This window comes from Benincasa hispida, chromosome 11 (assembly GCF_027475165.1).
Source record: "Benincasa hispida cultivar pf3 chromosome 11, pf3_genome.v1.1, whole genome shotgun sequence".
Taxonomy (NCBI): Eukaryota; Viridiplantae; Streptophyta; class Magnoliopsida; order Cucurbitales; family Cucurbitaceae; genus Benincasa; species Benincasa hispida.
Window position 1 is genome coordinate 16,170,446 of NC_143488.1, and position 26,829 is coordinate 16,197,274.

Genomic DNA, 26,829 nt, shown 5'->3' on the forward strand with positions numbered 1-26,829 from the left:
ATGGTTAACCGTGGATTAGAAGCTTACCTCCATTTTTTTGCCATGGAAACACCATCAAAATGGTCTAAATGGTTGGCATGGACGGAATATAACTACAATACATCATACCACACAGCAATAAAAAAATCACCTTATGAAGTAGTCTACGGTCGACTGGTGCCCCCATTAGTCTCTTATGAGTCGGGAAACGCAGTGGTAGGGGAAGTAGATGTGTTATTGAAAGACAAGGATGAAATGCTCAAACAACTCAAAAGCACATTAGAAGCTACTCAACAAAGGATGAAGGCATTAGCTGATACTAAAAGACGAAAGGTAGAATTTGAAATCTCCGATTGGGTGTATGTTAAGCTCAAACCATATTGCCAAAGTTCCCTACTAATTCATAAACACCCGAAGTTGGCACCCGCTTCATCGGTCCCTTTCAAGTCATTCAAAGGATCGAGCCAGTCGCATACAAACTAGATCTTCCCCCCATTATCAACATACATCCAGTACTTCACATTTCGCAACTAAGGAGGCTCGTAGGTACTCTGATGCCTAGGATTTCTACTCCACTGGCATGGAAAAAAGAAGGGCAAACAAATCCTCATCCAATGGCTATTTTGGGGATTAGAAAGATTGGCACCATTAAACTATCACCAACTGATTTTGAGGTACTTATTTAATGGGAGGGAATGCCAACCGAAGATGCAACTTAGGAAAACGGAGTACAAATCGCCAAACAATTTCTATATTTTCACCTTGAGAACAAGGTGGTATTTTGGGGGAGGGTAATGATAGACCCCCTATAATTAAGAAATATGAAAGGAAACACAATAGGAAGATTAAGAGGGAGAGCACAAATGTAAATGAGGAAATATAAGGGAATAAAATTAGTTAGAAAAGGAAGATTGTGTGGGGGCCACAAGGGATGAGTTTGTTACCATTTTGGGTATAAAGTTAGGGAGGGAGAGTGAGGCAAGACATCCAAAATTTGATCTGAAAATAGCTCAGAGAGCTTGTGTACGGAGGGAGTCTCGGCTTTCTAGGCTTATTTTAGCCAAAATAGTAAATATATAACCGAGTTCTATCAAATTCATTCAATCTCACCATTTGATATCAAATCCGTTGAATACTCGTCGTTGATTGTCGGTTTACTCTCTCTCAACGATTCTCTATCAATCTGTGATTCTACGTTCATTGTCAACTCAACCTCTGTGGGTCATCAATGTTGATTCGTAAGTGAATTACTATAAACGACATTAACATTTGTCTCAGATATATTCATATTTTCTACACTAACATCGACATCGAAATCCATTGACATATCTACACCAAAGACCAGCTCCCTATTCAACAACTCATGAGTATCATCTCCCAATTCTAGTGGACTCAAGGATCACACATCATTCAAACTCATGTGGTATTCAAGAATAAAATCAAGGTGGGAGAAAAATAAGGGTATATTTTGGGCCACTTGGATTGGAAATGACGATACCTCACTCCTAACGTTTTGCACTACTATTGGTAATTTAGACATTGAGGCACATCATTATTAGTTAAGAAGAAATGGATGTCTTCTTGATTACTAATCATAAAAGCAAAAACATTCAACCTAATATTATACAGACATCTTATAACAAATTCAGCAAAATTTATACCACTTATTCTATACACTAGGCGTAAAAAAAATTCAAAAGTTACTCTGATATCTACAATCAAACGTTTCAACTGGTTCCTACATATTCTTTCTCATTATCTTTTAATTTGCCACCAAAACAAATAAATATGTGAGGCATCCTAGAAAAAGGAAAACAAATATACAAAAAGTTACAAAAATCTATAAAAATTCAAGGGAGAATGATGAATCTCAGTCCAAAAATTTCAATGTCTCGCCTGAGATTTAGTCATTTTAGTCAATCTTGGGGCAATACGTATGAATCTCGGGCGGGATAAATGATTTTATACCGAACGACAAAACACTTCTTTTAGTCAAAAGCATGAGTGTTAGAAAACAAACATATTAAATAAAAAGAAAGCGAAATATATAGCTTTTTCTTGTGATTTTTGTGCAAAACAATGTGTTCAAAAGAGAGTGAAACTAAAAAATATGAGAGGAAATTTGAGATCCTAAATTTGTTGAGCAAGCCAATTGGTGGATTTCTAATTAACTCGGTTCACAATAATAAAATAATATAATAATTGGGGACATAATGGTGAAATCAAACTTTTATTAATAAATCTAGACATGTGATGGACTAAAATTTCGAACTCATACCAGATGGTTTGAGAAAAATACTATAACAAATTTTAAATGTGCTTTTTAGTAGTAGGACCCACCAATTCTTTGGATCAAACAAAGAGTGGAGTTCACAAGTCATACTTTCCAACTCCTTCAAAATTTATGAAATGACAAATTTTGAAGATTTATTTTGAAAAATAACAAAAAAAAAGTTTCAAAATTAGGTAAATAGCCAACTGATATTCAGGATTAAGGGAAAATACCTGATGGACTCCAAAAATCTATATTAATCTGAAAATACAAATAGAAAAAGATTTAGTTGGTATCAAAGACATTAAATTTACATTTTTTTCACGAACTTATCAAATCAAGTAGAGCTGATTTGGTAATTCAAAAAACCTACAAAATACACTGTACTAAAAAACATTGTATTGGAAGGAACCAGATAACCCATTTCAATATGATGAACCAAAATAAAAATACAAATAACTTGTATTCAAAGTAACTATTAATCTTCTAATACTAAGCCCCATAAATACAAACAAATATAATTTATTTAAAGAAATTGGGCAACCAATTTTAACATGATCAATTACACAAATACCTTGTATTTGTATGCAAGTAGAAGATTGTGCATTGACACCATAAGTACGAGTATACACCATCTCCTGTGTGATGGATCCAAAAATTTTGTTGACGGGGCTTTATATGATTTAATAAAAATAAATGTAATGAGTAGGGTTTGAACTTAGGTTTAGAAGGGTTAAAAGCAAATTACCATTGGGCTAGTTAATTATTTTGATATTATACTAGTTGTATAGAGAGAGCATAAAGTTGAAGGGAGCTCGGCTTATACTAAATTCACCCTTATCTTCGGTGAACTATAACAAATGTATAATAAGTGATGACACTCAAAAGAATGGTCAGACCAAACTTCGTAGGCTCCATTTGCAATTGTAGAAGGTGATTTTGAGAAAATCTTAATCGTCTTTATTGTTTAATAAATTAAATTATTAAATAATTTAAGAGAACCACTTTTAAAATTCTAGCTAACGGGTGAAAGTGATAATAGTAGCTTCTAGATTCAACTTTCCTAAAAATATGCTAATTTCTTAACTATTTAAATAAATATATTAAAATACTACTCTTCCATATTAATATATTTTTTACATATATTTTCAAATTTTAATTGATTCGATTTTTTATAATTTTTTTCTTAAACTTTTATCAAATAATTATAAAATTTTAAAATATATACAATATAATAAATTATAAATTAATTAATAATGTGAAAATAATTAAAATGATAAGTCTAGATACAATTAAATAACTAATTTAGTATTAATTTATCTAACAATAAAAACTACATCAACCTCAATTGAAACCAATAACTGTATGCAAGCCCTCGAATCGAAATTCTGAGGGGGGAACCCTCGAGCACTTACTGGGAACTAACTTCTCCTCTTCCAAGTTGCAAAGATTCGAGAGATTGAGGTATGACATTTTGGGTCCTTAAAATTTGTTTATCGAAAATTCAACCGGCGCTATGATTCTTCGTTAAAGCTGCCTTTATTACTTTATTAGAAGCCCGATAACCCCAATCCACTTTTTCGTTTATTACAATTTTTTATATTTACTAATATAATTCAAGAGTCAAAATATTAGCAAGGTGTTTGGTATGTGTTTGTTAAATATATTAATAATAAAATATATTAATAATAAATATATTAGTCAAAATTTATTAAGTTAAGAAACTAAGTGTGTTTGGTATGTGATAAAAGTAGAGAGTTGAGTAGGTTGGAGAGTTAAATTATCATGGGAGTTAAATTGTCTGGTAATTATTGTCTGTGTTTGTTGTGCAGAGTTGAGTTGAAGGATGATGCAGTTTTTTTGTGAATGAGATTAGTTCTATTTTTTTTTATTTGTTTTTTTTTATTTCATTCTTTTATTTTTTATTTTTTAGTTTTATGTTTTGCTATTGTTGATTAATTTTCAAATATACACGTATTTTCTCAAATCATTTATGAAATAAACTGAACAATCTCAAAATTTTTCCTCAATTTGTAAAACATATTATATTATTTTTCATATATTCTTTTCAAAAACTGTATTAATTATAATTCTCTTCAATCGATAAAACATACCAACAAAATATATTTCATATTGCTGCTCAATTAATTGGTATATTGTATATTGTATGTAAATATATATTGAATGTATGTATATATATATATTGAAGGTAATTATCCCAATTACTAATTGATATATTGTATGTATATATATTGAATCTTCTAAGTTAACTTTATTATTTCACATATCATACAATTTATTTTTATATAATATGGATAGTATATTTGGGGATCCAAACAGCAAAGATGAGAGAAGAGAGAGAAATGAAAATAGAATCCAAAGGTTTGACGATAAATATATATATATATATATATATATATATATAGATCCAAATGGCAAAGATGAGGGAAGAGAAAAAGAAATGAAAATGTATTGATTTTTAGGGTTAGTTTTGAGGGATAAAAAATGAGTTTTGAGTGGATAAAAAATGAGTTTTAATAACCCATAAGTTTGACAATAAAATAAAAAATATGAATCCAAACAGCAAAGACGAGAGAAGAGAGAGAAATTAAAATATATTGATTTTTAAGATTAATTTTGAGGAGATAAAAAAGGAGAGTTTTGAGTGAGAAAAAAAGAGGTTTTAATAACCCATAGGTTCTCTTTATGGGGTTAACAAACATGGGTAATAAATATCCACCCAACCCAATAACTCATGCCCATTTATCAAACACTAATATTAATATCTAGTAATGAAATTAATTTGTAAGAAAACCCATGTTTTACGAAATTTCTAGATAATAATGTGGAGTTTTTAAATTACAATTAAATATTTGTTTGATGAAATGGCAAAACCTAGGAAACAAACCATGGTTCCTTGCTAACAACACCCCTATTTTAAAATGAGTCATTTCTACAATCAAAATATTAATTTTAGCAATGCAAAAAACACATGGCCCAAGTGTTTTAGCTAAAAACCAACTCAACCCATTCATACCCCAAAATACAAATTCACATCAAAAGTATAATTCACATAAAAAACAGGTGAGCAAAAAGGAAAATAGCGAAGAATACCAAATATGGTTCAGCATTTTGCTATGAATTTTGATTGCTAGCTTCAACCTAACAATAAACTACTAAAGCATTATGCATAGAATCGCTAGAAATTGACGCACAAATGTATTTGGAAATCACGAAACATTATCCTTAGAATACATGTTTACCACTGACACTGATTATACAACTAAACATACTCTGATGCAGTTTGAAATCAACTTCATTTCTCAATTTCTAGATCCTCATTCCTCTGCTTGAGGTGAACGGCTGCAACACACCATAAAGCATGAACGCAGGCATAAGATGCATTATAATTGGAAAATGAATCAAGAATAATAATATAGTAATAATAAAAAAAACAAATTCAAACTACAAACCTGCCATATCCCCGATGCTTTGGGCTCTGAGTGCCACCATAACTGGGGCTCTCACCGGGTTCCACTACTGTATTCTGCTGCTGATCATGACCATTGTCAGGGTTTGACGACCTCTCTCTATCACGAGGACTATAGCTAGTGCCACGTCCATCAGTAGGACTCCCCCTCTCTCTCCCATAAGGACTAGGACTTCGGTTGTGGACTCGGTCATCATTTGGTCTTTCCCTCTGATGGGGAGGACTATGGCTAGGGGCCCTAACACGGTCACTTGATCTCTCTCTCTCCCTCCTGTAAGGACTATGATTGGGACTACGACCACGGCCATAATCAGGAGAACCCCTCTCTCTCTCTCTCTGATAAGGACTTGGACTACGACGACTTCCATAATCAGGACTGGCCCTTTGTCTCCTGTATGGACTGCGGCTAATACCATTGCCATAATCAGGGCTTCCTCGCTCTCTCCTATAGGGACTAGGTGATCGCCGTTTTCTATCAGGAGACCTATCACGATTCCTATCAGGACTATATCCATTTCTCTTATCGTCATCATCTCGAACAGCATATTCCACCGAAATCACTCGATCCATCAATTTGCTGTACACAATAATAATAGTTATAAGGCATAACAATAACTGATGGCCTATAACAAGTCAAGTAGCAATGTAAATTTTCCTTCAGATGGTCTCAGTGCAACAGGGGCAATGGGAGATTAATTAATTAAACCTTCAAACAAATGACCCTACTACTCGCACAAAATGTCTATGCAATTCAACGAAGAAAAACTCACACTCACCTCATGTTTGTCAGCTCCAATGCTCTAGTAGCATCCTCCTGCAGTTCATACTGGACAAATGCAAAATTCCTTCTAATCCTTACACTCAATATCTTTCCATAAGGATCGAAGTGCCTCTCCAAATCCCTTGTCCTAGTATGATATGGGTCAAAGTTGATAACAAACAAAGTCTTTGAAGGTCTTGTATTAGTAGAGGATCTCCTTGAACCTCCCCCACCTCCACCTCCACCTCCAACTCCACCTGGTCTTCTAATCCCACGCTCTTGCTACAAAGCAAAAGAATGATTGATCGAGATACAATTTGAAGGTACAGTAAATAGAATCAAATAAAAGTTCCACAAAGAGATGGAAAGTAAAGAGTCCATTGGAAGTTGTGCCATATCAATGTAAATTACTTTGGTCCACTCAACACGTAGTCTGCGGCCTTTTCGGCCAAATTCTCTCCGATCAAGTGCACGAATGGCATCCTCAGCATCTCTCTCATCCTCCATATAGATAAAAGCAAAACCTGTAAAGCAATCAAACAAAACAGAAAAATATAATTATGGCATCTGTGAGACACCAAATAATTTTCCCACTAAGGAATTCCTCAAAATGCAATATTAATTTTCTCTCTAATGAAATATTCAACAAACCACAAAATTTCTTACCATAAGAAAGAAATATTCGCAACCTTCGTGAAATCTATAAACTAAGTTACCAGTGAATTAAGCAACCGACCTTGTGTATGAACTAAGTGGTGTCAAGGAGCAATAATCCAAAACAGGATGTCTCATGGTAGGTCTACAAATAGAAAGTGCCTTCTCCAATATTCTGCAGCCTCAGCTGAGGTTGACAATGTTTCAACCTTGAAACAATGTATGGATTGTAGGCATGCAAAAGTCATGAGGAATGGAAACTGGAAAGCAAAGTGTCGGAGGAAAATGTAAGATGGTGGTGCCATTGAGGATCGGTATGAATCTTCTTGGAAACAAGAAGAGGACGCTTTTCCGAGGCGGAACACTCAATTCTGAAGAGCCATCTTTATCCAAGAGGATTATGAATATGCGAAGAAAATCCTGCACCAAAGAAAATTCTGGCCAAGGCGGTTTAGGATTTAAAAAATACTCTCTTCTTTTCTCAAATAATTTTTTAGAACCCCCCATCAAAAATCCAACAAAAGTCAGCTTCTCTGGTTTCGATATGCCGGATGATGCCAAATCGTACCGCAAGGCACCAAATGCAATGAGAATGACCTCTACTCTGGGGGAATTTCCAACAGCTGAATTGTCTTGCCAACGTTGTATCCAACACTTTCTTGGTGGGTCGTGAATAACTTTGTCAGTTCAGTATATTGCATAGATTCAAAATTTGCAAGTGGCTTGTATCGGCATGATACAAATTATACGCAAATTTGTAATGAATTCAAGAATCATAACAAACGTCCTCCGTTGTGTTTCTAATATACGTCTGATAATTTTCTTATTTAAAAAAAATAAAAAGAATCCAAACACAAAAAGATGCTACAGATAGAAGCTCACCAGATTTCATATCTACTCTATCAACTTTTCCATATCGACTAAACAGTCTTTCCAAATCAGGCTGTCGAGCATCATACTCAAAGTTTCCACAAAAGATCGGCTTCATACTACCTGAACAAAAATAGGGAAAAAAATACAACATTTAATACATCGCTCTCACAATACAAGGATAACAATAAAATAAACATTCAATTGCAACATCAGAGTTCAAGAAACCTAATTTCAACCCATCAACAAGAAAATTATTTGAAACTAATCTTAAGAGTAAAGAATATACTGAAAGATCCGCAACAACGATGCACTTACCGTTTCAAAACAAATCGACGAGTTTATGTCCAAACTCTTTTGTGGCGGTGAGTTGCAGGCCGCCGTAGATGGTATCCTGCCGTCGGAGAACGACAACACTGTGGATTCGCCGGAGAGGCTGAGAGTGAGAAGCAGAGAGAGGTCTGCGGCTGTGGGAAAAAATGGGCGCTTTTAGGGTTTTCTTTTCTTAACCCTAATTTTCATTTACGGAATAATTTCAAATATGGAATATGATTCATTTCTTTCCCCGAGTAAAGAATACAAAACTAATTTGGAAAATAAAATGAGTTTATTCTGTTTTTTAGTTCAACGAATCACTCACTTATTGCAAGGTGAAATTAGTTCAAGAGTGCAAAAAAAAAAAAAAAAAAAAAAAAAAAAAAAAAAAAAAAAAAAAAAAAAAAAACCGCAAATTCAAAAAACCAAACCAATCTTACCGATGGTTTAATTTGGTTTTTTAGCATATAATTGGACATATAAATTTATTTGCAGAGAAAAACCAAAATGTATCGGTTGGGATTATTTTTTTATTTGAAAAACCAATCAAAATCGAAGAAGATATATATATACCTTACAAATAAACTATAAAATTAGGTATCTTTTGGTATCTTAAATATTATGGTGCATGAATATTTATTCTTTAAAAAAAAATTCAATTATTATGGTGTATATATGTTTTTCTAATCCAAGAAAAAAACAAAAAGGTCAAATATTAATCTATAAAAAGAGACCCAATTTATATTTTAGCAAAAAGAATCCATTCAAAAAATGTGCAAATAAGAATAAAAATTTATTAAAAAAATATCAAAAATCGAGAACAAACGGACAATAAACCGAATGAAACAAAGATTAATCCATTGATTTTGTTCTTTAATTGAACATTGGTTTGGATCTATCTTTTGTAAAACCATTAGTTTGGTTTGGTTCTTACTTGGTTCCAAAATTGACAAAACCAAACCTCCTATCACTCCTATTTAATTTAATAGTAATTGTGTAATCTTTCTCGAGATTAGAGGTTTAATCTCGTAATTTTTTTTTTTTTTTTTACAAAAGTATTGTAATTAAATTGTGGGGTGAGGGAATCAAACATCCGATCTTAAGATTGATAGTATAAACACTATGTCAATTAAGCTACGTTCTTGTTAGCAAAATTATTAACTATAAAATAAAAATTTAAATAGAGAATTAAATTATATATGATACATTAATATATCAATTAATAAGAAATCATTAATCTCGTAATTGGTGTACTGGAAAATCATTCGCTTATTACAAATGCGTGAATAAGAATTTGAACATTAAACCACGAAAGAATAAATAGTGTGCTCCATTTCATTTTCCATGGTTGCAAAGTTCCTCAACTAATTTCGCCGGGATCTAAGTTTCTGTGAGGAATTGTCTCTTTTTTTATATAAAGTATCAATCAACTTAAATAAATTGTGTGCAAAAGTTTTAATTAATTTATTTTCCATAAGAAATTTCCATTTAATTGATTAATTTCACATGGAGAATTAAAAATTAAAGAGAGATTACTTAAAATTTCTAATGAAACAAGATATTTACTTATTAAATTATCTATATTATGGGTAATTGTTTTAAATGTCAAAAATGTTTTAAACATCTATTACTGTCAATAACAGACATTAATAGATGTCTGAATGTATCACGGATAAAAAGTGACATTTTATTATATTTATAAATAAGTTAGCTCATTTTTCTATATTTGAGAATCGATATATAATAACTTATATGAAATGTAATTACTTCTAAAACCACAATTAGAATAGTGATAATGTATCTAACGAGACGTAATTACTTCTAAAACCACAATTAGAGATCGCTTCTTTCAAGTTTTTAGTGTATATATGTATGACTAAAATCACTATGAAAATACATCTTTAATCACTAAAAAACAATTTAATATTTGATTTTACACTTTAAAATACAATTTTCATAGAAGGAAAATTATTTTAAATGACAAAATTGCTAAAAGTATCTAATACCAAAATATCACAACCTATCCTCGATAGACTGCGATAGACTACACTATGTCTATCTGTATCATGATAGACACATAATAATCTATCATAAATAATCTGTGATATTTTGTTATTATTTGTAAATATTTTAATTCATTTTCCTATATTTGAAAATAACTCTTATTAAAAGCATTTTCGAAGTGATTTTGTAAATAACAAAAGTGATTTTAATCATACTAGAACCACTCCCAAATATGCCATTAATTAGATACAAATGATAGCTAATTAGAATTTTAAACTTATTATCGATAATGTATTATCTATCTGACCAATCCTTCCTTGAAGACTCGAACACGAAAATAAATTGTGAAGACTGATTTTAAACTACTTTTAGAAATCATTCCAAACTTACTCTTAACTCGACTCAATCAAAGTCTTATTACCCACAAACAAACAAGTCCCACAACAAGCATGTTTCACCATTTTTAAAGTAGGTAAGCTAAAAAGAACAAAGACTGTCAAATATGGATCAGAGTGCTACGTATTTTGATTGCCAACTAAAATCTGGTTATAACAGCATATCCATATAATCACTAGAAACTGAAAAAGCACAAATGTAAAGAAATCACAAACTTTATCCTTACAATACATGTGTTTACCACTTATACTGACTATACAACTAAACATAGTCTGAAGCGGATTGAGATCAACATCACTTCCGATTTTCTAGATCATCATTCCTCTGCTTGAGGTGAACGGCTGCTGCGAAACCATAACACAAGAACACAGGCATAAGACGAAAATTTCAAAAAAGAATCAAGAATTCTAATAGTAATAACAATATCTCAAACTCGAAGAACAAACCTGTTATATCCTCGATCCTTCGGGCTCTGAGTGCCACCATAACTGGGGCTCTCACCGGGTTCAAGTTCTGTACTCTGCCGCTGATCATGACCATTGTCCGGGTTTGACCTCTCTCTATCACGAGGACCATAGCCAGTGTCACGCCCACCAGTAGGACTGCCCCTCTCCCTCTCTCTCCCATAAGGACTGCGACTTCGGTTGGGGACTCGGTCATCATTTGGTCTTTCCCTCTGATGGGGAGGACTATGGCTAGGGGCCCTAATATGGTCACTTGATATCTCTCTCTCCCTCCTATAAGGACTATGATTGGGACTACGACCACGGCCATAATCAGGAGAACCCCTCTCCCTCTCTCTCTGATAAGGACTTGGACTTCGCCGACTTCCATAAGCAGGACTAGCCCTTTGTCTCCTATATGGACTGCGGCTAATACCATTGCCATAATCAGGACTTCCTCGCTCTCTTCTATAGGGACTTGGGGATCGCCGTCTTCTATTGGGAGACTTATCATGATTCCTATCTGGACTATATCCATTTCTTTTCTCATCGTCATCTCGAACAGCATATTCCACAGAAATCACTCGATCCATCAATTTGCTGTACAGAATAATAATAATTAAGGCATAACAATAACTGAACATGTACACGCTGGCCACTAACAAGTAAAAATATCCACGTAATCTTCCTTCAGATGGTCTCAGTGCTGACGGGCAAAAGGGAATTGATTCAATGACTTTACTACTCACTTAAAAGTTAAAATGTAATTCAAAGAAGAAAAATTCACCTCATGTTTGTAAGCTCCAATGCTCTAGTGGCATCCTCCTGCAGTTCATACTGGACAAATGCAAAATTCCTTCTAATCCTTACATTCAATATCTTCCCATAAGGATCAAAGTGCCTCTCCAAATCTCTTGTCCTAGTATGATATGGATCAAAGTTAATAACAAATAAAGTCTTTGAAGGTCTTGTATTGGTAGAGGATCTCCTCGATCCGCCTCCACCTCCACCAGGCCTTCTAATGCCACGCTCTTGCTATAGAGAAAAAGAATGATCGATCAAGATACAGACTACAGCTGAAGCTATAGTAAATAAAATCAAATAAAAGTTCCACAAAGGGATGGAAAGGAAAGGAAAGAGTCTGTTGGAAGTTGAGCCAAATCAATGTAGATTACTTTGGTCCACTCAACACGTAGCCTGCGGCCCTTTCGGCCAAATTCTCTCCGATCAAGTGCACGGATAGCATCCTCACCCTCTCTCTCATCGTCCATGTAGATAAAAGCAAACCCTGAAACCAATCAAACAACCAAAACTGAATAACTAATTGTGGCATCTGTAAGACACCAGCGATGATACAAGACGTGAATTTTCCCGCTGAAGAAATCCTCCAAAAACAACAATACTTTCCTATAACATATATTTGACAAACCACAAAAAATTCTTACCATAAGAAAGAAATATTTGCAACCACCGTGAAATCTATAGACTAAGTTACCAGTGAATTTAGCAACAGACCTTGTGTTGTGAACTAAGTGGTGTCAAGGAGCAATGAAAAACAGGATGTCTCATGGTAGGTCTACAAATAGGAAGTGCCTTCTCCATTATTCTGCAGCCTCAGAGCTAAGGTTGACAATGTTTCAACCTTGAAACAACGTATGAAATTGTAGGCAGGCAAAAGTCATGAGGAATGGGAAGCAAAGTATCTGAGGAAAATGTAAGGTGGTAGTGCCATTGAGGATTGGTATGAATCTTCTTGGAAACAAGAAGAGGAGGCTTGTCACAGGCGGAAAACTCAATTCTGAAGAGCAATCCTTATCCAAGAAGATTATGAATATGCGAAGGAAATCCTGCACCAAAGAAAATTCTGGCCAAGGAGTTTTAGGATTTAAAATATATGCTCTTTTCTCAAATCTTTTTTAGAATCCTCCACCAAAAACTCAACAAATGTTGCCTTCTCTGATTTCCATACACTGGATGATGCCCATTCGTATTGCAAGGCACCAAATGCAATGAGAACTACTTCAGAGGAATTTCCAACAGCTGAGTTGTCTTGCCAACGTTGAATCCAACACTTTCTTAGTGGATAGAAAGTAACTTTTTAGTTCAGTATTTTTCATAAGATTATCAGCAACTTTGCAAACTATAATTTCTTTTTAATTTTTTGCAATTGGTATGGTACATATCTACATGGAAAATTGGAAATTATACACTACTTCAAAACAAATTCAAGAACAGAACAAAAACGCCCACTTCCGTGTTCCTAGTATACGTCTTATAAGTTTTTTAGATTTAAAAAAAAAAAAGAATTAAAACATAAACGGGCATGCAATGGCTAGAAGCTCACCAGATTTCATATCTACTCTATCAACTTTTCCATATCGACTAAAAAGTCTTTCCAGATCAGGCTGTCGAGCATCAAACTCAAAGTTTCCACAAAAAATTGGCTTCATGCTACCTGAAGAAAAATTGGAAAAACAATACAACATTTAACATATCTCTTGCATGCTAAAACACACACACAAAAAAAAAGTACAAATACAAATACAAATACACATAAAGCATCAGAATTCATGAAACTTAATTTCACCGCATCAACCCGACAACCATTTTATTTTAACAAACAAACTTCTCATTGATATATGGGGAAAAAGAAAAAGAAAAAGAAAAGTTTCAAGGATACAACCTCCCTAGGAGGGAGAGAAAAAAAAAGGCTAACTGGAAAGGGGAACCATACATCTACAAGACAACTATTTGAATATAATCCTGAGGGGAAAACATATAAATCATTCATAATAACCATGCACTTACCTTTGGCAAATAAGCCTGTGTCCAATTTTACAAAATAGCATAAAGATATTGCATTTTTAAACATATCAGTACTTTTATATTTAGGGAAATTCTTATAAATAGAAAAATCCCAAAAATATTTACACTTTATAGCAAAAAATTCCAAAAGTAGCACTTTTGGAACTTTTTGCTATAAAGGGTAAATATTTTTAAATATTTTTTTATATTTAAAAAGACCCCCTATATTATATAGCATAAATATGCTATTGTTACTTTTGTAAAAAAATTTAAAAAAAGTAAAAAAAAAAAAATATACATACAAAGGCATCAGTGTTCCTAAAACCTAATTTCACCACATCAACAAGAATGTTATTTGAAACTAATTGTAAAAGTGAAGAACGTAATTAAGAATCCACAACAACTATGCACTTAAGCCGCAAATAAGTTACCAAGCCTGTGTCAAATTGTTTCCTAAAAAAAATTGCTTTTTACAAAATAACATTTATAATAGTGTGAGATTTTTAATATGACATGTGATATGTAATCATTTAGTTTTTAAAATTAAAAAGGTCAAAATTCTATTTTGATCTTTCTACTTTGGATTTCATTTCAGTTCATTTCTGTACTTTTAAATGCCCAAATATAATCCTTTTACTTTCTAAAAATCATACAATTAGTTGTTATAGTTATTAGTTAGTTGGAAGTTAAAAATTTTATCGTCTTGGTTAAATAATAATAATATTTTTCATTTAAGAAAAGACACGATGTGAATGTGTTTTAAAAAATTATAGAGGTAAGGTTAATTGAGACTTAGGAGTTGACACTAAATTGAGACTTAGCAACAAATTTGGACATTTGAATGTCCAGTGACCAAAATTGTATATTAACGAAGTAAAAATGTTTTTCCATGTAATATTTTTATTTTTCTATTTACTTAATTCCACATAGAAGAAAAAAGAAAAAGAAAAAAAAAAAAAAAACTTCTTGTTTATGGTTAACCGAGCCCAGAACTGAAACCATCATCAAACCTTTCAGGTGTTGGCCATCTGGGTAACAATAACAGTTTTAGTATCTGAAGTAGATATCATAAGTAAGGACCCATGATTGACAGAGAGAGAAGGGAAAAAGCAAATAAATATTTGTTAGGAACCCTCCTAACAAGAACGGTACTAAAAGATATAGAAAAACTAAAGGACAATTCAATTATAGAAATATAGGAAAATGTATTGAAATATGCTATAAACTCACAAACTAACAAGATAAACCCTAGCATTTCGAGAGGGCTAGTCTCTCCCAAATTTCCAAATGGAAATTCGCACCAAATTCTTCACACCCTCCTACCACTCCCACTCCTTCTACTTATAGCCATATTCACTAACTAACTTCCTATCTAATTACTCTTATACCCTTACTAATACCAATACCAATATTCTCCTAAAAGTCCTACTATTTCTATACTAGGGGCCTTACAGTACTCCGCCCTTCGAAGACACCTTGTCCTCAAGGTGGACTTACAAAACACAATCATAAAATTGGACAACTTTTTTTTTTTCCAAAACATAACCCCAGGAATCTACTCTTCAATCTTGAAAGAGGAATTCTTTTCTTCAACTTTGGAAAGCTGATCCAATTAGTTCCCTTAACTTCAGCCCATAGCCCAAAATCATCCTTCTTAAGCCCATAGAGCAGCCCAAGACAAGAAGCTCCCTTCTTCCTCAGCTTTTGACATGCGCTAAGCCCCACAATTAGAAGAAAATTGTTCCACTTCAGCAGCATAAAAAATTCTGCCCTAAATTACTTCTATAGCAAACAAGAATTGGGCTTTTTTCCCGATTCCCAGCCCACAATCCCAACCAAAATTAATGCTATTTCTCCAACTGCTGGCCCATCGCCTTCCAAAGAAATTCCTGCATAAAACGAAATGGGCCCAAAAGCCCTTGCTGGCTTGCAGAAAATATTGGGCTTCTCCCACCAGCACATTAACCCACACCTTTTCAACCGTTGGTTCCACCCTCCAAATCACGTGGGTAAAAGATTCTTCTTCCATCTCACCCTTTTTTTCCTTTTCCCGAGCCTTATTCTCTGCCCATGGTCTTTCGACTCCCTCGGCAAATCCCGACCCATCTTTCGTGAAGACTTCCCACCTCACTTGCTTCTTCGCTGCCACTCGCATTCCGACGACCGCCATTCGTGCACTTGCTCCTTGACCTTTGTTGCACAGCATCTGCTCTTCCCGAGAATGGTCTCTCCGTTTACACGTCTTCTTCTCCCACCACCGCCGCTCGTCCTCTTTGGCCATATACATTATTTCCGTCCTCACTTTCCCATTTTCTTCTCCTGGCATGATCAAAAATGATTTTGTTCGTCGGACTTTTTGCCATCTCAACCCATCCTCCGCCCACGTATTCTCCGTCCTTCGCTTGCCATTTCGTTTATTAGAGTAAGTCAAATCAGTTAAGTTTGTACCTCGCCGTTTCTCTGTCTGTACGCCACCACGCCGGTAAGTTCTTCTTCGAGACTTCTTCTTTCGCCGCACCCATTCTTGTCGTTGGTAGTGATCTCCTTCGTTGGTTCCTTCATGGTTATACCTTCCCGATCCCTTCTCTCGCTTTTCTTGGAACTTATATCGGTGCTTTTTAAGAAACTTCATCTCTGACCCTGCTGATTTGTGACGCTTCCTCTTCCAGTTGCCCTTTTGTCTTTTGGTTTCTCCTTCCTCTATTCATCTTCGCCTTTCGATTCATTTTCTCCCTGAACGTGCTATCGAATTTGTTCTCTCGGACTCCCTGATCCTTACCTCCTCTTTTATTGTTTTGAAATTGTTCCCTTCCAACAAGTCTGATCCTAGGCCTCTATTCTGATTTTGTCTTTCCCGGTGATACCTCTTTCTTTCCTCCCCTCTTGGTTTGTCGATTGACTCTTCCTTGCTTTTTCGGAGGTGTTCTCAGGTACGATCGTCGCCTTCCAACCACTCTTCGAACTCGTCTTAATAGTTTCCGAACAAGGTTTTCCTTCTCTATTTGGGTGACTACCAGCCTTCTCTCTTCTCTTTCTCTAACTCTTTGCATAGACTCCTTGATCCTTTGTTGTATTGCCTTAATTTCTTCTTGTATCTCCAACAGTCTTGACTCTAGCCTCTGACCACGATCCATAGCAAAAACAATTCTCCAAGAAAGAACGGCTCTAATACCAATTTGTTAGGAACCCTCCTAACAAGAACGGTACTAAAAGATATAGAAAAACTAAAGGACAATTCAATTATAGAAATATAGGAAAATGTATTGAAATATGCTATAAACTCACAAACTAACAAGATAAACCCTAGCCTTTCGAGAGGGCTAGTCTCTCCCAAATTCCCAAATGGAAATTCCCACCAAATTCTTCACACCCTCCTACCACTCCCACTCCTTCTATTTATAGTAATATTCACTAACTAACTTCCTATCTAATTACTCTTATACCCTTACTAATACCAATACCAATATTCTCCTAAAAGTCCTACCATTTCTATACTAGGGGCCTTACAATATATGACCTTTTGGTTCATACAAAAGGCTTTTGAAGTTTGCCCAGCGATATCCAACCTTTTTTTTTCCAAAGAGGTGCAATATGAAGACTTCCCAAGTGGTCACCCAATTTAGTACTATTCTCGCCCAAGTATGCTTAACTACGGAGTTCTGATGGGATCCGGTGTATTTGAGGTCCTAACTCCTGAGTTCCAAATTTTAACCTTTGGGAACCCAACTTAGTACTACTCTCGTCCAAGTACGCTTAACTGTGGAGTTTTGATGGGATCGGGTACATTTGCCGTCCTAACTCTTGAGCTTTGAATTCTAACCAGTTACAACCACAAGTTTGTGTTATAAATGCTTTCTGGAGCCTAGAGCTAAACACCAGGGGCAATGGAATATCGCAAAAAGATTGAACCATTAGGTGGTCAAATTAAACTATCTCATTGATCATCATTACAGAGGTATCATTCTTCTAAACAGCTAACCATAATCATCCAATGGACTCCCATAATTCCAACTATTAACCACCAAACAGCTAGCAGAAAAATATATAATTTGACATTAGCGTATTCTAGTTCTACTGTGATAAAAATGAAGAAAAAAAATTGTGTACTTTCCCACACACATCCAAGCACACAATTCACATAACAATTTGACATGGATGGGGGCAGTTTAAAGTATACAAATAAATTTAAGAGTGTCATACAATCAAATAATCCTAAAATGAGAACCACTTACTATGGTCCTTAATGCGCTTCAATTCCTAATGGTTCGAATTCCTGAAAACGTCGCTGCAGACTTGAATCTTGCGGAATCGTAACTGAAGGAGAACTGAGGCAGTGAGTTAGTTACCGTGAGTCTCGATCGTCGCCGGAATGACTTCCCGCCGTAGATCGGGCCGTCGCGCTGTGTCTGTAGCAGATCCAGCGACCCAAAGGTTAGGTCGTTGCAAATCCCAGTGTCGTTGCGTAGGTGATCAAACGCCGGAGGTGGGAACTATTGCAGATCTGAGCTGGGTTGCGCCGTCGCCTGGTCGTGCCCCCAGAGCAGTCGCATCGCCGTCGCAGTATCCGGTGTCGGAGAGGGAAGGGAATTGCGAGAGAGCGACAAGTGCGTACCCCTGGGGTGCTTTTAGAGTTTTTCTTTTCCTAATCCTTAATTTTAATTTACAAAAATATGATTTGGGATTATTTTATCTTTTTCTGAAATTATTTTTATTTTTAGTACTGGGAACATTTTAATTGCTTGGTCAAGATTTAGAAAGAAAATCTCCATTTTATATCCTAATTTAAAAATCCCCTTGTGAATTATTTTTTCCAAAACAAAATACACTCTTAAGATGGATCAATTTAAATATTAGTGAAAATTTTATAAGATTGACATTTGAATAGGCCTACATGTAAGAAATAAATGTCAAATGGAGCTATGTATATATTGGCAATATAATTTAATTAATGTTTGTAATGCATTAACTAATTACTTAATATCTAAATTTTTTAACATATGAAACGAGTATAGCTCAATTAGCAAACTGAGTGTTTCGTTTTAATAAAACTATGAGTATTAGTATCCCAATAAATGAATTAATATCTCAATATACTAACGGTATTATGCATTTTTAATTTTTTTAGATTAAGAATAGTGGTATTAATGAAACATTTGTATTTTTTAAACAAAAAATTAGACATGTTCATCCATATACAATTTTTCAAACCCAACTGTTGGTTTAAACCCTTAAATTTCAGTTTTCCATTTTGTTTTCATGGGAAAAAAAATTCCACTCAAGGGTCCAAATTTCGGAGGCAATTTTTTTCTTTCGTTTCTGGGTCTTTTTATATAATAGAAGGTATGTTTTTCATTTTGTTATTTCATTTTTTTTTTTTAACATTATTGTGTTAGTCGCGTAAGGTAGCATTTTTTGGTATCTACATTTCTCATTTCAACAAAGCTTTCCATAAACTTAGGTATACAAGAAGGTCTCAAAGAGGATTTTGGAGATGAAGATGAAAACTCTAAATATGATGAGGAGAGAAGAAAAGGAGGAAGATCATGAATTGAATGATGGATATGATGAGTAAGATCATAAACTGGATGAAGTAAGGTTAGATGACGACGATGGGCAATGGGAACACTGTTGGGATTGATACCCTAAAGTCTTGTGTCCTGTAGTTTGTAAACAGTATGTACGAACACTTGTGTTGTTAATATATGATATTTACTTCACATCTTGTATTTTGCTCGATTAATTGTTTTATTTGCTTTACCACAAACCAATAAACATAAAATCCCTAGTTATCTGTATGTGACTCAAGCATGTATGTGGTGACATACAAGTGGATCATGTCTTGAGTAATAACCAAAATGGTCTGTAGTATATGGATATAGGAAGGAAACCTTATCCTGGTAACGCTACGGATGCGGCCTGCTTTGTGGAATAGTCACAAGTGTTGTGACCTATCACGATGGTCTGATCCTGATCATTCGTGTTGGGGACATGCGAGCGGGGGCATCCTATACAAAGAGTTTGTATAAGACCTGACCACGAAGTGTTAACGTCTCGTTATATAACACCGTTCATGACAGAGACTTCACTTCACTAGGATGACCATAGGTAACATGACCTCAATCTTGAGTGAGTTGGGAACTCCTGCCATTGAGGGCGGTCATTTGATTTGTATGGGTGCGAGTGGCTAGGTCGCTAATTCAAACCTACCATTTTGGAGATTCGTCTGATTTGGGAGCTGGGAACTCAGCTACATAAGATGGAATTCACTCCTTCCCCGAGGCAGAGGTAAGTAGATAGATGGCTCCCTTAAGGGCTAATTCTGGGGCTTGAACGATGTGGTGCCACACACCTTCTCCTGGCCCGAGAGGTGTTAACACATAGTTGGACTATGTTGTATTGTTCATTAAAGAAATGTACTTAAGGAGTGAGATGTAGCTACAGGGGCAAAACGGTAAATTGGCTCAGCTGTACTTACGAGCATCTGTGAAGGGTCATCGTACTCATGATTGGTTATATCTGATGGACATAGAAATATATATGTGGTAAGAAGAGTTCAACTGTTGGTCTTTAGTAGAATGTCTGATAGTTAACAGATGGTGGATCTCGTGGCTAAAGAGTTTAGTCAGCTATTCACGTACCGTTGGAGCTTCGAGCCACAGGTCCATTAGGTCCCTTAGGTAGCTTGGATAAAGTTGAGAACCAGTATTTGGGTTAATTTGAAATGTTCAAATTGACAAGAGGAAGTTCGATTATATATGATATAATTGGACTGGTTAATTATATGTGATATAATTGGCAAATGTATGAGATACATTATTATGGAGGAAATTAAATATAAATATGATTTATATCAAGTAAAGGAGAAAATATTATAGTAGATATGTGATATCAAACTATAGGATATAAATATAATATGATTATATTTATTTATTAATTAATTGATTAATTATATGATAATTAATCCTTTTTCCACGTTCGGACGTGGGTTAGTGGGCAGCATCGGTTATGGTAACCAATGAGTTAAAAATGAAAAAGGTTTTCATTTTGCGTCGTGTAATAGATATTCATTCTTCGGCCCAAAAAGATTTCGTGAAACGATCGCCCGAGAGTCTATACGATAGTTGCTTCTCTGCCTAAATGATCGTCCACCTTGCAATTTAACTAAACGATCGTTCAGTATATCCTACATGATCGTGTAGCTCCTCTATGCGATAAGCACTTATGCTATACGATAGCATTGTTTTCTCTCCTACTTACTTATTGCCTACACGACTCGGTTTTTCCTCCGTCCTCTACCAAATTCACCAAAGCCCACCTTTTGAGTTTTCACTCCGAGAATACCCGGGGCTCATTAGTGGTGGTGTCGTCCCCGTTGTAGCGTTCGTGTTCACATTGATTGTGTTGTTGCAGTCAACATTCTTGTCGATCGTTGGTAAATATCTTGTAGGGTTTTCGCTGTGTTGGAGTTCCGGAGTGTGAAGATAGTCTTCAACTGGTATGGAATTCTATCTCTTATGATTCTATTTGTTCTTAGCATGCCGTTAATTAGAGTTTATTTGCATAACTGTATGTGTTGAATGTATAATGTTATATTTCTGTCACGGTGAGATCGGAGCGATCCGAACGTGCTCATGGAACTCTCGGTATGAGATCCTTCAATTGGTATCAGAGACATGTTTAAATACTTCGATTTCATCTGTTGCAACGAAATGAACTTTTACATTCAAGGTGGGTGCATTTCTACGTTGTTTAATTGTTAACTCTGCTGTGGATGTGCCGGATTAATGGATGTTTTTGGGATGATTAGCCTCGGTTTGATTTAGATCCTTTTACATTTGCAATTATTTGTAAAGGCCCTTACGTTTTTGGGCATTAATAATCGTTATCAAGTCTGTATTCAAATTTTGTTTAGAGATTTAAGTCGTTCGTCGAAGTTCTAAACAAGTGTTGCGGCTCTTCGAGGAAGGAGGCGATCTAGGGTTGATCGCATCGTGCATAATAAGTTATACGTGATCGCTATCCATCGCATCGTAAAGACGAAGGAGTACGCGATCGTTGATGAACACATCGGTTAAACAATGGGGAATGTGATCAAGAGTTGGTCGCATTGGGTTGACGATTGAGTACGCGATTGTTGAGTATCGCATCGTGTAGACGATGAGATGCTCGTGGATCACTTAACGCGTGGGCGCGCTAAACAATCGTTTAGGTCAGCAAGCTTCATCACTTAGTAACTGACTAAACGATCACCTAGTATCGCAAGGTAAATCGTTTACCTGGTTGCACGCATCGTGTAGACGATGAGACGCTCGCGTATCGTTTAAAGCGCATGCGCTAGACAATCGTTTAGGTCAACAAGCTTCATCGCTTAGTAACTCAAGGTAAATCGTTTACCTGTCGTCGCGCTACACGATCGCATGGACGGTCAGGCTTCGCAACCTCGTCATCGTTTACGCGATCGTTTACTTATTCTTCTATTGTCTAGTGCGCGCTGAACGATCGTCTACCTGCTGAAATTTGCTACACGATGAAGGCCTCTTGGCGATTCAAGACCCGATTCGCCTGTGAACCAATTTGCTCGATGGAAAATGTAATAGATAGGATTTTTTCATTCCGGTTTTTATAAATCTCATCCTGGTCCATTAATCCTTTGTTTATTACATGCGATGTATGTTTTTTATATGTCATATGGTATGTACATATAGTAAATCCCACCTTAGGTTATGCAATAATCATGCATCATCCCTTTATTGTAATTGTTATAATTTAAAGAAGCATGATTTAATTATGTAAGAGCATGCTCATGCATCATATGATATAAGAGTTATATTTATGCATGCATAAAAAGCAGTGACATGCATCATCTTTATATTATAATTGTTATAGTATAAGGGTGAATGAAAGCATGTTTGCTTGATTGTTATGCATTATATAAAAGTTATATATATATAATGACCGGACATTGCATGAAATATGACACATAGGTTATTTTATCAATGTTATAAATGCCTCGTTGTGCGCAATGGTTTTAGTTGTTTCTTTTTAAAAGTTAAAGAGAAATTAGAACTAAAAGAAATAAGAAAGACATGCATGCTTACTTAGGTTTAATTCATGGTTTTAAAGTGTTTAAAACTCGGATCACATAGACCTAGGATCACGATTCTAATACGATTAGCAACCCTAAGGCTTTAATCTTTTAATCAGATTAATAGGATTAAATTGGCTAATAAAAGGTTAAAGTGTAGCAAATCTATCTATAAGGGACCTTTTGTCTAAGGCGAGTTTTGTATAGGCTGGGGTATTTAAATTGACGGAAACGTAACACCCCTACCTGGGAACTTACCTGGAAAGGTGAATTAGATAGATTTGATGCATGCATGTAAGTTAAGGAAAATCCATTAAAGTGTTTAAATGTGACTACTTGAGCTTGTTCATATTTTATAGACAAACATTGTTTATGAGCAAAGTTTAAAAAGACGACTTAGACTAATATCAGTAGTCGGATTGTCTAAGTTAATGAATCCCTAGATAGAACATTCAGTGAGAGGTACTTGGAGCATGAGATGTTTCACTTAAACCTTTCACTTTTCTCCTAAATAGTCTACACCGTGAGATCTATCCTCAGCCTCGCGGCACCTTTGGCGTGTCCCTCCAATAGATGGTGTTTAGGTAGGTCAATATCAAGGTGGATGGAAAGAATGTTCATAGTAAGTAAGAGCGAGAAGTGCGACAGCATATCTCTCGGTTTCCCTTATTAGGTTGAATAAAGTTGTTGCGCATCGCCTCGAGGCACCATGGTAGTGTCCCCCTAAAGGATGGCAGTATTGCACGTTTCTTTATTTGATCTCCTGTAAAAGGATAAGGTAACTTGGTCTCTTGTCCTAATATGTCTTTTCCCTACGGTAAGCGCATTAGGGCGAGACTCTGGCACCGAAAGCGAGGGGTTACACTTACGTGGAATAGTTAAAGGTTAACGATTATGAACCCAAAAATGATGGTTGTTAGGTTCAGTTCCAAGAATTGGTTCTGCCTAATGGTTGAGAATGTCTCATCCCAGCGAAGGGGCAACTGATTACCCCACCGATGGCGTTTGTCCTGCCTCACTGGGGCATCATTGCAAAATAGAAGTCTATAACTTAGGGTACTTGAAACTATTTTGCAAAACTGATTTGTTTAAAAGTGGTTTAGCAAAATCTAATAAAGTTTTGTTCGTATTTTCAGCAACATTTTCAAATGGCAACAACCACGTTATCGTTGTTAAGTGCTGAAAAACTTACTGGCGATAATTTCTCAACATGGAAACACATGATCACAACAATCCTAATCATCGAGGATCTCATGTTTGCTCTCACGGAGGCTTGTTCTCCTATTCTAGCTCCAAATGATGCTCGAAATGTTCGAGAGGCATACGAGCGATGGACAAGGTCGAATGAGAAGGCCCGAGCCTACATCTTGGCAAGTCTTTCTGAAATCTTGGCCAAGAAACATGAGCCTATGGTCTCAGCGCGTGAGATCATTGAGTCCCTACGGGGGATGTTTGGACAACCGTCTGAACAGCTTATGCATAAGGCTCTTAAATACATATTCAACTCTAAAATGCAAGAAGGTACCTCTATTCGTGAACATGTGCTAAACATGATGATCCACTTTAATGTGGCGAAGTTGAATGGGTCTACCATCGATAAGGGCAGCCAAGTTAGAATAGTCCTACATTTTTTACAGAAGAGCTTCCCGCACCTTGTTAGTAATGTGATTCTTGACAAAGTGAAGTATAACCTTACAACTCTCCTCAACGAGTTGCAGACATACCAATCTTTTCTGAAAAGTAAGAAGAGGCAGAAGGGTGAGCAAATGTTCCTTCATCCTCCAGGACGTTCCATAGAGGTTCGACCTCAGGAACGAAGTCTACACCTTCTACTTCTAACTCTGCAAAGGGGAAGAAGAAGAAGGGTGGTAAGGGAAAAAGGAAGGCACCTGCTAACCCACCGCCTATCGCCCCAAGGAGGCATCCACAAGTTACTAAAGGAAAGTGCTTCCATTGCAACCAATATTGACACTGGAAGAGGAACTGTCCTCAGTATCTGAAAGAAAAGAAAGCAGCCAAGGCTAAGTCCAAGGCTGATAAAGGCAATTGTGATTTACTTATGCCTGAAACTTGTTTAGTGGAGAATGATGATTCTACCTGGATAATTGATTCAGGCGCCACTAACCATGTTTATTCTCCTTTTCAGGGGATTAGATCTTGGGGACAGCTGGAGGCTGGTGAGATGACGATGCGAGTAGGCACCAGGCACGTTGTCTCAATTGTGGCAGTGGGAGGACTCCAGTTACTTTACATAATAGGTTTCTTTTTTAAATGATGTATATATTGTTCCTGAACTAAAAATGAATCTTATTTCTATAAAGTGTTTATTGCAATGTAAATATACTGTCTCTTTTGATGTGAATAAAGTGTTTATTCATAAAGATGGTGATTTTATTTGCACAGCAAATCTGAAATCAAATTTATATGTGCCAAGGCTGTTAGCCATTAATTCCCTTCATAATACTGAAATGTTAAGAACTATCGTAACTCAATCAAAACGTCGACGAATTTCTCCAAAAGAAAATGCCCAACTTTGGCATCTACGTTTAGGGCACATCAATCTCAATAGGATTGAGAGATTGGTGAAAAATGGACTTCTAAGTGAGTTAGAAGAAAATTCTTTACCTGTGTGCGAATCTTGCCTTGAGGGTAAGATGACTAAACGACCTTTTACTGGAAAAGGTTCTAGAGCCAATGAGCCTCTTGAGTTAGTACATTCTGACCTTTGTGGTCCTATGAATATGCGAGCCCGAGGTGGCTATGAGTATTTTATCAGTTTTATTGATGATTACTTCAGGTACGGGTATGTTTATCTTATGCAACGGAAGTATGAATCATTTGAAAAGTTCAAAGATTTCAAGGCTGAAGTTAAAAATGCATTGGATAGACGGATTAAAACACTTCGATCAGATCGGGGTGGAGAGTTTTTGACTCGTATTCCAGGACTATTTGATAGAACATGGAATCGTTTTCCAACTCTCAGCGTCGGGTACACCTCAGCAGAATGGTGTAGCGGAGAGAAGAAATAGAATCTTGTTAGACATGGTTCGCTCGATGATGAGTTACGCTTCCTTACCAGACTCGTTTTGGGGTTTCACAGTGGAGACTACGGTGTACATACTCAACTGTGTTCCCTCCAAGGGTGTTGCCAGAACACCTTTGGAGTTGTGGAACGGGCGTAAAGCTATTTTACTTCACTTCCGCATTTAGGGTTGCCCTACACATGTGCTTGAGGCTAATCCCTAGAAGTTAGAACCACGGTCGAGGTTATGCCTCTTTGTAGGCTACCCCAAAGGTACATGAGGGGTTATTTTTATGATCCGACGGAAAATAGGGTGTTTGTTTCAACAAATGCTACTTTCCTAGAGGAGGATCATATAAGGGAGCACAGTCCACAAATTAAAGTCGTGTTACATGAGCTTTCCAATGAAACTACTGAAACTTCAACAAAAGTTATTGAAGAGCCTGCTACATCAACAAGAGTTGTTGATGGGAGTTCATCCCGTAGGTCGGTTCCACCTCAAGAGTTAAGGGAACCTCGACGTAGTGGGAGGGTTGTGAACCACCCGTTCGCTATCTGGGTTTCACGGAAATCCTTGCTGTGGTAGCAGATGGCGACGTTGAGGATCCATTATCTTATAAGAAGGCAATGGATGATGTTGACCGGGATGAATGGGTCAAGGCCATGGATCTCGAGATGGAGTCAATATACTTCAACTCAGTATGGGATCTTGTAGATCAGCCTGATAGGGTTCA

At 35.9% G+C, this 26,829-nt stretch overlaps 3 protein-coding genes across 18 annotated transcripts; 1 reads left to right on the forward strand and 2 right to left on the reverse strand.

Moving 5' to 3' along the window:
- LOC150032433 (uncharacterized) lies at nucleotides 1-462 on the forward strand. The gene has a single exon (XM_090306907.1). The coding sequence runs from the start codon at nucleotides 1-3 to the stop codon at nucleotides 460-462; it is 462 nt and encodes a 153-aa protein (XP_090163033.1).
- Nucleotides 463-5,352: 4,890 nt separating this feature from the next.
- Nucleotides 5,353-8,729, reverse strand: LOC120091117 (serine/arginine-rich splicing factor RS41-like). 3 transcript variants are annotated; one of them, XM_039048962.2, is made up of 7 exons: nucleotides 8,344-8,710; nucleotides 8,038-8,148; nucleotides 7,238-7,592; nucleotides 6,913-7,025; nucleotides 6,518-6,783; nucleotides 5,725-6,318; nucleotides 5,353-5,614 (listed from the first exon to the last, which is right to left on the reverse strand). In XM_039048962.2, exons 4-7 carry the CDS (start codon nucleotides 7,006-7,008, stop codon nucleotides 5,590-5,592), a joined length of 981 nt encoding a protein of 326 aa, XP_038904890.1. In that variant the 5' UTR covers nucleotides 7,009-7,025; nucleotides 7,238-7,592; nucleotides 8,038-8,148; nucleotides 8,344-8,710; the 3' UTR covers nucleotides 5,353-5,589. The 3 variants fall into 3 exon arrangements, with proteins under 3 accessions (XP_038904890.1, XP_038904891.1, XP_038904888.1); XM_039048963.2 differs by having other exon boundaries at nucleotides 7,238-7,575; nucleotides 8,344-8,637; XM_039048960.2 differs by lacking the exon at nucleotides 7,238-7,592 and having other exon boundaries at nucleotides 8,344-8,729.
- Nucleotides 8,730-10,845: 2,116 nt separating this feature from the next.
- On the reverse strand, nucleotides 10,846-18,676 carry LOC120091118 (serine/arginine-rich splicing factor RS41-like). Of its 14 annotated transcripts, none has more exons than XM_090306773.1 (8): nucleotides 18,335-18,676; nucleotides 18,221-18,261; nucleotides 13,528-13,638; nucleotides 12,699-13,047; nucleotides 12,359-12,471; nucleotides 11,971-12,218; nucleotides 11,187-11,783; nucleotides 10,846-11,084 (listed from the first exon to the last, which is right to left on the reverse strand). In XM_090306773.1, the coding sequence occupies exons 5-8, from the start codon at nucleotides 12,452-12,454 to the stop codon at nucleotides 11,057-11,059; spliced, it is 969 nt and encodes a 322-aa protein (XP_090162899.1). In that variant the 5' UTR covers nucleotides 12,455-12,471; nucleotides 12,699-13,047; nucleotides 13,528-13,638; nucleotides 18,221-18,261; nucleotides 18,335-18,676; the 3' UTR covers nucleotides 10,846-11,056. The 14 variants fall into 14 exon arrangements, with proteins under 14 accessions (XP_090162899.1, XP_090162904.1, XP_090162905.1 ...); XM_090306778.1 differs by having other exon boundaries at nucleotides 10,846-11,081; nucleotides 18,335-18,628; XM_090306779.1 differs by having other exon boundaries at nucleotides 10,846-11,081; nucleotides 12,699-13,030; nucleotides 18,335-18,587.
- Between the last annotated feature and the right edge of the window lie 8,153 nt (nucleotides 18,677-26,829).